Source organism: Melospiza melodia, chromosome 1 (genome assembly GCF_035770615.1).
Source record: "Melospiza melodia melodia isolate bMelMel2 chromosome 1, bMelMel2.pri, whole genome shotgun sequence".
Classification (NCBI taxonomy): Eukaryota; Metazoa; Chordata; class Aves; order Passeriformes; family Passerellidae; genus Melospiza; species Melospiza melodia.
This window is the reverse complement of record NC_086194.1, coordinates 108,453,953-108,465,974: the sequence shown is the minus strand read 5'-3', so window position 1 is coordinate 108,465,974 and position 12,022 is coordinate 108,453,953. Positions and strand designations below refer to the sequence as shown.

The 12,022-nt window shown below is 36.4% G+C and overlaps 1 protein-coding gene across 5 annotated transcripts in view; it reads left to right on the top strand.

Annotated features, from left to right (window-relative positions):
- Window positions 1–12,022, top strand: part of PTPN3 (protein tyrosine phosphatase non-receptor type 3) — a 157,735-nt gene that overhangs the window by 108,025 nt on the left and 37,688 nt on the right. For all 5 annotated transcript variants that reach the window (XM_063163824.1, XM_063163834.1, XM_063163815.1 and 2 more), the window contains exons 12-14: window positions 3,124–3,296; window positions 8,050–8,184; window positions 9,674–9,850. In XM_063163824.1, coding sequence (XP_063019894.1) covers window positions 3,124–3,296; window positions 8,050–8,184; window positions 9,674–9,850 — 485 coding nt within the window. The remainder of the gene's footprint in view (window positions 1–3,123; window positions 3,297–8,049; window positions 8,185–9,673; window positions 9,851–12,022) is intronic.

The following is a 12,022-nucleotide window of genomic DNA, read 5'->3' as shown; positions in this document are numbered from 1 at the left end:
GAGCTACAAAACTGTTAGAAAAGTAAGGCCAGCTGCATGATCTTTTTACTCCTCCTCAGTTTATATGAAAAAGCAGACCAGGTGTGCCACTGAATCTGTGGATACATCCATCCTTGTCGGCCCCCTTTGTTTGAAATTTAGGGCATCAGGTGTGCAGTGCTCTGGTGGTGTTGCTTGGAAAACTTGCTGGTGCCGTGCAGAAGGAGAGAGGGGAGTGGAGTCCTAGGGTTTCTCCAGAATAGTGGGATGCTTGAGGGGTGTGTGAGGGCAGATGACTGCATTGGTGCCAGTCTTCAAAATGATCAGTTTTTTGCTTGGAAAGACAGAAGCAAATAGGTAAATGAATCTGAAAGTAAGAGAGATGGAAGAGTGTGGGGAAAACAGAGAAGATACTGTATATTCTTAGGCAAGGTTTGACTAAAGAGGATGAGAGTGCCATAGAACCTCTTTTATATTTATATGTCGTATGTAGATTCAAAAATGTACAGGAAGTTCCCAAAGGCAATGGATTTGCAGTCCCCTGGGATGTCCCATGTTTCATTGATTTGTTCTTCTTATTTCATTTACTCCATTTTTCTTTCCTTATGCACCTTTTCTGAAAAAAAACAACTTACCTTATCTCACTCTTTCCCTTCTACTCACCTTCTCTTTTACCCTCCCCCTGCTCCGGTCTGTTGATCAGCTGCTTGATTAGGAGTATGCAGTATTTCTTTTTCTACTGAAGAGCCAAATAAGGACTGGGGAGCAAGACTGATGAATCAGTGAATGTCTGATGCTAGAGAAGCTCATGACATGTAGGCTTAATGAAGGGTGCAGGATTTAAGGTAGGAATAGGAACTATGCTGTTTAAAGGCAACATTTTGTACCTTTCAGAAATGAAATTTTATTTTCAATGTGCTTACCTAATGTTTAAAAACAATTTCATTTGTTGCATACTAAAATATATCTTCACTTTAATGCTGTAGATATTTTCAGATTTTCTTTTAATGGAGTGAGTAGGCATACAACTGAAGCAGAAATTCTTCCATATGCTGAACTAGCAAAAGACTTTAGTTATGTGGAATTGTTCCCTTTACCTCAAATTTCTCTAACCCTCATTTCTTGATAATCATGAAAATGCCATTCTTTTAGAACTTGAGTTGAGAAGTATGATGGGCATTATATCCTGGGATCCCACTAGAACTCTCCTAACCTTTAAAAAAATACACAGATTGAACAGCATAACTTGCAATGTGGCCTGTTAGTGAGGCAGATTGTTATTAACAAAAGATGATGTTAATCTAAAAATTGAATAAATTTTAATGAAACTTCTCAAAATATTTTTCCTTGCTTAAATCCATGTTGAAACTTTCAGCCCACTTAAAGGCTGCTAAGAAGGTTCTGTGATAACAGAAAAGGACACTTGTAAAAAGCAAAATTAATTGCTGCTATCAAACCTAAATTTAAAAAGAGACTATTAGATATACTCAGTTCCTTATCTTTATACTATAGCCTTTAGTATAATTGAGATGTTTGGATAAAATAATTTTTGTGGCAATTGAAAGGCCAGTGCTTCAGGCCAACAAAAATATCTATACACTTACTTTTATTTGTCTGCTGGAGGAGTAAAATCCTTCAAGTAGTATTCAACCAACAGGGCGTATGACAGAAATAGCATTTGTCATTAAACCTTTGTGATGTGTGCTTCGTGTATTTCAAGAAATTCAGAGTTAAGATTTGCTATGCTTTCCTGCTTTGTTTTATGTAACTACTTAGAAGCAATTGTGGTAACTGGCAAATTGTTTCCAATATGTAAGAGACTCAAATAACAAACCCACATCTTGAAAAGAAAATATGTTTTAAATGCTTTAATAGATATAGGGAAAACGTTCCTTAAAGACTGTAATCAGTTAAATGTTTTTCAGTGCTTATGTAAAATCAAGAGGAAATCTTTTTTTCTCTTGAGAGTCTCGCTGTTTTTCTTAAAAGCCACAGATTCTCTGGACTAGACATGAAGTGATTTGCAAAAAGCAGGCTTGGTCTCAGATATGTGTCAATTGTAATAGGCTGCCTAGGAATAAAAAAAAACCACAAGAAAAACAGATTGACTATACCAGCCAAAATGGTTTGTAGCTACTTCCCAACAGGATTGTTGCTGTGAACAAGCAAAAGGTTGCCTGTCTAATTATATGTTGAGATGTCAAAATTAGTCATAATTTAGAGGAGCTAGAAAAGATGAGTGATGAAAACTTGTTTTTTCACTGAAGTGCTGAGCTATGCTGGCAATTGTCTCAGGTCTTGTGTTACCTTTATTTCTACTCTTTGCTTTGCTCTCATTCCACTTTCTTTGCATCAATAAGTAGATTAACTAACCAAAGCTTTCTCTTGTACAAAACTCTTGGGATAAACATTGATGGCACAATTGTTTTGCACTCATGTTTCACTGGCACTTTGGCACTGAAGTTACTTGTGAGAGTTTGCATCGAGACACGCAAATTTTATATTCTGCTGCCTTCTGAACCTCCTCATTTTGGCCTCACATTATCATCCAAGCAGGAGTGGATTTCAACAGCAGTAGCAGCAGCTCCAGTCCCATCAGAAGTATTTTCTTTCCCCAAAGAAAGATCACTGTTAACATCTTCAGTTTCTTCTGAAAGAATATCAAGAATATGATTTTTGCATATTATGGCACTTGAAAGAACATTATTGAATTGAAGCCTTACATGAATAGTTTGAATTCAAAGAATGAGGGTTTTTTTTTCTTTTGACATTGCACCCTTAATTGAATGTTTTAAATTTTGTCTTAAGAGGTCAAAATCTCACTGGAAACCTGAAAATATATTTATCAGTAAAACATGATACTCATATATACAAAATCTTCACTGCTCTAGACTTAAATATTTTATTAGCACTTCATGAACTTGTAAAGTGCACATTTTGCAGTTTGTAATTTCAAGTAGTCATAGAGGTATTTTGGCCATCTCCAGCTCAAAATCTACTGTATACTGGGTTTTTTTTTGTTTGTTTGTTTGCCACAATGTATTCTTCATGTTTAAGCTTAAAATAATTCTTGGTTTTTTATGATCTTGTTTACTGTTTCATCTACTTGTATATGTTGAAACATGGTGTTCCCTACTGTTGCAGAATGAATCCAGAGAGCATATTGTTGCCTTCAACATGTTAAATTACAGAGCATGCAAAAATCTTTGGAAATCTTGTGTGGAGCATCACACATTTTTTCAGGCAAAGAAGTCACTACCTCATGAAAAAAAGATATTATCACATTATTGGACTCTGGGTTCTAGAAATCCAGCAAAGTAAGTATTGTGTGAAAGCATGTTTTGCTCTTTGATGGGAATGGGAGGATTTGTGTCAGTAGTAGCTCAAGTTGGAGTGGCAGAGTTCAGTCCTGTCCATAGCTTTGTTTCAGTCTATAGATGAACCATTTGACAAGTTATATGGTTGTGGTTTCACTTTCTGCAATGTGATCTCTTTACAGTAGAACTTTTCTTATAATTGCCTCAAAAGGTGTTTGGGTATATATTTTACTACTATTTTTTCAACTTGTTGCTTCAGTCTGAAGTATAAAAACACTGGAAAGGAAAAATGTCATGTAGCTAATGATCCGGTAAGAGAATTTGCAGAACAGATTTGTTTGGAAATGTTTAGCCATTAGTGTCATTTACATATTCTGTTTAATATGTTAGGGCAGTTTATGGAGTGCATCACACCAACCACTTATTACTGACACAAAGATTAAAAACTTTTTCCCATTCAGGTATTCAAGATAGCCCTGTTGTGACACTTCTAATCCACTTCTAATCTCATTGGATTCTTCTAGTTATAAAGCACTAGAAACACTAGTTTCCTAGTGTTGTTTAAGATTTAGTTACCAGGAAATAATTCTTTAGAGCCTGTGATTTTCCTATATGAAGCTGGGATTATTCCTCCCCATATGCAGTTACTGAGCCCTATTGTCATTAAAGTTTAGCTGCCAGTTTATTGTCCAGTCACATGACATTGTAATGTCCATCTCCATTTCTTTGCAGTTAGCCCTTATTTGGCTATCCTGTGTGATTTTTTTTACTCTGCTCCTTTATTTTAGAGGCTTTTACATTTTTTGATAGGTATCAGTCACAGTGATTTCTCCTGTTATGTTGATTTGTTCTGATTTCTTCTGTTAGGTTGATTTGTTCTGTTGTTACATTTATCAACAATTCAGCTACAAAGGTGTCATGTCCTGTGGCTTCATTGTCTCATCCATCCCATCCCAATCCACCTACACCCCCCAAAAAACATTCTGTAATGAAACATATAAAAAAATATTTCATATTAATAGTGAATGAAAAAGAAAGTCTTGTGTCATTATCCTCTCTGGATGTGAGATTCTGAGGGGGTTCTTTGACCCTTTGATGATCTGTAGACTCTCTAGAAACCTGCTTCTTCTCATGATTCTTGGAGAAGTATTTTATTGGGTTTTTTGGCTAGGAAAACAATAAAATACTTCGTGGGTAGTGTCTTTTTGTGAGTTTTTTGTAGCGTGTTCTCTTAACAGTTTAACTTTACATACAGTTTGTCAGACTTGGAGATTTGGTGTCTTCTATTTGGATAAGCTTCAACTTCTGAATGATATCAACGTGCTTCAAATGGCTCCTCAGACTTTGGTGGCTCTCTGGCTTTTCACACTGATGTCTCTTGATACTGCAGAAATTAATACCAAGTGCACTGGTATTGCTTGTGAATAAAGCAATTAACCCCTGAGGACAATGTAGGAATTCTGATAAAATGTTATAATTTTTACTGGAGTCATAGCTAGATGATCTGGTTTCTAGGACATGGGGAAAAAAACCTAGTTGTACAAAACAGTATTCTAATTTTGTAATATTTTAAAAATCCTTATTTTTAGAATTAACTCTGTAGTGGAGGTGTTGAGGTGACTCAAAGTTTGTTGGATTGTCAGGGCATGGAGTCCTTTCTTTCTTTCAAATTTGCAAACAGATTGAAAATCCTGATCCTCCTATAGGACAGATATATACACACATTGATTCCACAGTCTTTGTAATGTTAAGAAAGAAAACAGTATGAGTTCCAAAGGGTACTGGTTTAGTATCATTTCATTTTTTTACCAAACATTTTAATTTTGACAAATATGCTCTTACAATATCTTACTAGTCTGTAGCATACAGGACAGTTCTCATTGTTGATTTGAATTACTAAGAATTTATTCCTTTCAAGTAATTTCAATGCTCTGAGACATTGTCTCTGCTGAATTGCTTACTTAGAGTTCTAAGGAATCTCCAGGAGGAGAATCAGTTATAGAGATACTTTCCATCAGCTTAGGGCAACCTCTTTGGCCTTGTTTATACTAGCAATAAGCACAAATTTTGGGATCTACATGAGGAAGAGGTAACTCAGCAACCATTGCTATGAAAGACTCCTTAACTACATAAGAAGCAACAGTAATTTTGAAAAGCTTTGAGTAGTTCCTATGAACTCAGCAAATTATTTTCTCAAAAGATTTAAGAACAATTGTGAAAAAGTCACTTCTGAGGTCAGATTTCACATATTGAAAATTTTTACTCTCTGACTTGTTTGTGGAATCATAAACAAGATTTTTGTAAGATTTTCCATGTTCCTTTTCAAGGATGCTCTGAACTCATGTGGAAGTTACACAACTAACAAAGTAACTCTGCATTCTCCCTTATGAAAGGGAAGAAATTTTTACATTGTATAAATCAAACAAACACAGACAAATCAAACCACAAACATAAATGTGCACACAAAAGCTCCACTGATCACAGCGTGCAGTCCTGGAGATTTTAAGACTGGCTTGTATTCAAGAATTCATTTCATGCAGCTTCCATCAGCTTTAAAGGCTGCCACTTTCAGGTTTTACCATCTTAAGTATCACAGGTTTTCCTATGCAATTTGTGGCTTTCTTGTTCTATGTTCTACACTTATTTGAGGCAGATAGCCTGGCATTTATTGCATCAGTTCAAATAGTTGCAGTACTTGAGTACAATTTCTTATTTGCAGATACCTGTGCCCTTCTTGATTCTCTTAGCTTAAGGTACTAGAGGCATTCCATTTAAATTAAGCTGCTGAGTTGTATAAATCACTTGTAAGCCTTGTTCAAGGAGCAGACTGAATCACATCTCCCAGATTCTGAGAGGTAAATTCTGGCCTGAACGCTGAATAACCTCTCCTAGATGCATTCTCATTCCTTGTTGAAAAGCTAAAAAATGTATCTGTATTTTTCACCAAGGATAGCTTCAGTAATAGATAGGAGAAAGGAAGCATCATTTACAGATAGTACAATCCATTCCAGAAAGGCTTTGGCAGCCTCCCAGAATGTTTGCTGAGAAATATGCTGATCTTTGGCATTTGAAGGGCATCTACTTGAATTCAAGAGATTATTTAACTTCTGTGCCTTAACTGAAATATCTAGAGACTTACCCTATAAGTGATTTTGTGGTCAGGATTAGGGGTTTAATATTAGAATTAAGGCTTAGGGTTCTGGCTTCCATCACACAAGTTATGTTGCATTTCAAGTTGTCTGTGTTGGAAAATGCCTCAACAGCCACTTGTAAAAATGAAAAGCTTATTAATATGGAGTTCGTCGCAGTGCATTTTTCATAATGCATCATCTTTTTCCAGTCTTTCTCTCTGCTCCAACTATCTAAGGGTTCTTTGAAAGACGTCTGTTTCTGAAGAAGATGAGTAGCTGGTACCTTGTCATTGTATTCAAAAGTGTTAGAAAAATAAAATAGTTAGTATAGCCAAAAGCTTCTCCTGCGCTGATGAGCTTTGTTTACTAAGCATGGAAACATACGTGGGTAGCTGATTGTAGTATGTAGATGCTTCATACCAAGTTTTTCCTCTGTTTTCTATACATGGAGAAGCTTCTAAAGTACATTTAGAAAATGAGGGAATTGATTTCCCTTAAAATCATGAACAACATATGCAAAATACTTCAGTATATATGAAAAAAAATGGGCTGCTTTTTCTTTTATTAGCAAAAAGTACAATGCAAAGCATTTTAGCATAATACCCACAGCTTTAGTAACAATTTTATTTTATTTATTTTTAATAAAATAAAATTTTATTTTATTAAACTTTATTCTTTTTTAATGCCATGTAAAATTGAGGCTTTTCAGCTCTGTAGTAAGATCCTTACATAACTGGCTAGCCTAGCTGCCCATTATGTACAATTCAGAGCTTAATAGGCCAAAGGTGTTTTCTCTGTAGCTAATAAATTGTTTCTTCTATGAGAAATCCTAGGCCAGTAAACTTAAAGGTGAGCAGCTTCTCTCTCAGCTTGACTCGTGGAATGCTGTATAAAATGATGCATAAGAGTTAGTTTATCTCAATTTCAGTCTACTTCAAGATTTTCTTTATGCTGTGTATTTTCACTATTAAGATACTTTTACTGCTTTCCTAGCTGTGGTGCTTTTCCTGTTGCAGCCCTTTTCTTCTCAAATCTTTCTTCTTCTTATCAAAAGAAGCAGTCCAGACCTGGAGATCTTATTTTCATGTCAGATTTTTTTAATGGTTTATCTGTACAAAGAATACATCACTCCAATGTGGCTTCCTTTCACAATAGAGTCTTGTCTGGTTTAGCTCTTAATGAGGCAGCAGGTGGATGGGTAAAGTTGTCCTGTGCTCAGTGAAGCTCTTGCTGAGTTGTTACCCCTTTGTGAGTATTAACAGGGAAGCTTCAGAACATATTACCTGTATTTGAACTTCTTTTGTCAGGCACTGAGTTCAGTACCAGTAAGACATACTGAATTTCCTGTTTTCCCCTCTGTCTTCTTAAACACAATTGGGTTAAAAATAATTCTCAGATAAAGTTATTTTTATCCAGGCTTATGATAAGCAATGGAGCAGGGATTAACAATCACTTCTTGTCATAGATGAGGGACAGCAAATATCTCTGTGTGAGAATGTAAATGCATAAGTAAGGAGGGGTAAGCACAGGGGGATGCTTTAAATTATGAAATTGACTTTCATAAGCATATCTAAGTTTTCTGTGCAAAATAACTCACATATAGCTGTTTTATATCTTTTCAGGTCTGTAAACAACCAGTACTGCAGAAAAGTGATAGGTGGGATGGTTTGGAACCCATCTATGAGACGATCCTTATCAGTTGAGCACCTAGAGACCAAAAGCCTTCCTTCTCGATCACCTCCTGTTACCCCCAATTGGTAAATCCATTTTCAGCCTTTTCCACACCTAGCCTCCTACCATTTCTAATTGTATGTACTCTAGCAGGATAATTATGTAGTGTGTACAGATATATTTAAACATTTTTATTCTGAGAATATATATGACAACAGAAGCTTGGGTGTCACCTCAACTTTAGCAAGGCTTTCATGCTGTCTGCCAAAATTTTTTACCCAAGTTAAGACATTATGTTTCTGGATGGGTGGACAAGAAGATGGTTTAAAAAAAAATGTTCAAATGGTTGAATGACTGGACTAAGAGGGGAGTTGTTAATGGGTCACACTCTACCTGGACAACAAAAAAAGGTAGATGACTGCAGGGGTTGCTCTTGAGACCTGTCCTGCTTAACCTCTTTATGGCCCAGAGGAGGCAATGGTATGGTTGATCATAAGTTTGCAGGTGGCACCAAGCTGGGAGGTGAGTCAATAAGCCTGGGGCCAGGACTGCTCTTCAAAGTGATCTCGATAATCTGGAGAAATGGGCCACTAGGAAATGTGTGAAAATCAACAGAGACAAAAATAGTGTCCTGGGAAATAAGAACCCAGTGTAACAGTATTGTCCACAGTGCAGCTTTCTGGAAAACGGCCTGGTAATTTTTATAGGCAAAAGTGGTACATGAGACATCTGGTATGCCCCAACAGCAAACAAGTCCTACTTGGCAGAATTGACAGAGTTCTAGGTAGTAGGTCAGTGGAAGTGATGCTCTTTTGGCCCAGCATTCTCCAGATTTCATTAGAATGCTGCAGCCCTTTGTGTCTGCAAATATAAAACAGACACAAACTGGAGCAAGCTCGGCAAAGACCACCAGCCCCAAGGTAGTCAGGAGGTTGGAGCACCTACCCTGTGAGAGAAGAGGCAGTGGCACATGTTCAACCTGGAGAAGCAGGGGTTGCCCAGATGCCTAATGACAGCCCAGAATTACTTAAGAGAAGGCCAGCTACAGGATTAGGCTGGGTTTTTCACTATTGCATAGTGGGAGATGGGGCAACAAGTATATGTTGAAACAAAAGAGGTTTTGTCATGATATAATGGAAAAACTGCTTCACCACATGGACAGTCATTGCCTGGGGAAGCTTTGTGGTCTCCATCCTTCAGATTTTTTGACATATGAGTGAATAAAGTCTTAAGCAGCCTACTCTGGCCTTAGTGACCCTGCTTTGAGCAGAAGATTGGACTAGGTGACCTCCATTAGTCCTTTCCAACCCGAATCATCCGATGATTAAAACATGATAATATAAGTTGCATTTTCAGGGGGAGAAACACAAATCAGTTCAGTGTACTGAACCTAGCAGTGTATGATTGCCTCGTACACCTTACAGAATGCTTAAAAATTGATTATTTTGAAGTGAGACTTATAGGCCTGGTATGAAGATTCAGATCATAACTGCAATAGGGTAGAAGTTTTTCTTTTATAAAGTTTCATGAAATATTCTAATCTTCCCCTTTGTGTTTGTATTCTGTGTTTTTAAGGCGGAGTCCTAGACTACGTCATGAAATCCGCAAACCACGGCACTCATCTGTAGATAACCTTACGAATGAGATTAGTTATATTACTGAAACAGAGGATGTTTTTTACACATACAAGGGCTCTCCAACGTCAAGGGACAGTGATTCAGAGTTCTCTCAGAACCGTAGTCCGCAGAGGAGGTAAGGACTTGGGCAACCAATCCATTGCTTATTTCGATGTTTTTTAAAAGCACCAAACAAAAAACCCAAAGAGCTGTAGTGTGAAACAGTCACAATCAGTTGTAATGCTACAATGAGTTCAAACAGTTTTGTTTGCATAAGCTTTGTTTTGACCAATTGCTATACTGCAAATGCCATGACACAAAATGCAAGTCAAAAGCATACCAACCCTTCATCATTAAACAATACATAGTAGTTGAGCTGTTAGTAAAATTAGAAGAACTACTAAGTCATGTCTGTTCAAATCTGTAATATCCTCTTTCCTAGTAGCTTTTGCAACCCTTTCCTGCCTGTCAGAAACCCTTTTTTGTGGGGAGAAAGACTTAGTAAACTCTTTTAAGAGTTGACTCACATTCCACATCATCAGCTCAACCTTGTCAGTTGAAAGAGGTATTGCATTTGGGTGTACACAAGAACTTCATAATGCTGGTGGTCATCCATCTTTTTCTTCTTCAGAGGAAACTGTCGATGGCTTATCTAAAGTCAGTGTCTGCTTTTTGGCTGTATTCCTTGAGGACCTACTTTGTTCTCCTCTGCAGTGCCTTAACAACTGCTAGGTTTGCTGCCAGGAGTTGAAGCACCTGTCTTTGTGCACTCTGATTATTTGTTCATGTATTACATTATATGTATGGCTACACTCATTTCTTAAGGAATATCAGATTATCGCAAATGTACGAAGTCATTAATTGTTCAGTCTCAAAAAGAAAACAGTTACTTTAAAACTTGGAGCTGGGGAGAATGCTGTGTATTGAAATGCATGTTCCTTTGTAGCACTGCAAAAGAAAAATGATTTTTAGTGATGCCTAGTGACTTTAAGGCAAGGTGTATTTTGAGAAGCAATGTCTTTATGGAAGCTGATAGGACTCACCTGCTTCTGTGATATTGTGCAGGTACTAAATACAGCTTTAAATTCCGATTTTCTTTAAATTCTATAATAATATTATTGTGACATTATAGCAGAGAGTTTTCAATTTAAAAAAAGAGAAAATTGACATGTTGTATGCATATTTGGATTTTGTTACTCTTTTGAGTATATTAAGTGTTTTGAGTTTATCACTTCATTTTTCTATATTTGACTGGAAGAGAGCTGAACCTTAATACAATTTATTATTAATAATGGCAGTAGTAGCCGTGATAATACATAAAAGTTAGGCCTTTAGATGTTGTGAATAGCCATAGATAGGAAACCATGTCTTTACTGTGTTTCAAAGTTTGCAGATGAAACACTTTTAGAAGTATTTTCTGAGTAAAAATACTGAGAGGCAGACATAAGAAGAGATGATGAGGGTAGAAGCTGTAGACAGAAAATTATGTTCCCATGCTGTGTTTTGTGACTGGCAAATTGTGTCCTGCCGGCTAGCACATTGTAGGATTTCTTTTATTTTGCTTTTTCTTTTCTTCCCCTGTAGTTTTTTCTTTCCTTCCTGTTTCAGTTATCTTACACCTATTGAGAATGGAGTGGAAATTCCTGCCTTCATGCCTTTTCACAGACAATGAAAAAAAGGATGTTCTAAATTTGAAAATAGCACATTCATTTATTTTCTGAGTCCTAGTGACTGTGCTGAATCTGAGTAATACCACTCAGTGTGGCGATTTTTACTGTTACTACCACATATAAATCATTGCTTTTTTTCTTGCATCTTAGGGATAAGATGTATTATCCCTAATGCATTATCACGTTTTTTGGGTATGTTTATAATATTTGATACTCTGCAAGTAAATGAAAAAATGCCTGCTTAAATCTGAGTCATTAAATTCAATTTGTGTGGCTTAGAAGAAGAATGGAATAAATGATCCTGTGTTGTATTGACTGTTAGATTTCTGTGAAATAAAATAGTCATTTATCATTTCCTTTTTACAATTGAGGTAAAACAGTAGCCCTTAAAAAAACCCACTTTTTCTCTACACTGAAGTTTCTTAGTCCACATTCCAGTTTTTTTTCCTTTTGCAATCTTACAGTAGTTATTACTTACTTCCTTTGTTGAAAGATGCAAAGTGAAATTAAGCATGTTTGTGTAGTAAAATCTTTCCATGAATGCTGAATTGATGGATAGAATCCTACCCTATCAGCCAAATCTGTTTTGTAAGAAAAAAGTTTACCTTGCATATCCTTAGTATTAAATGTGGATGTTT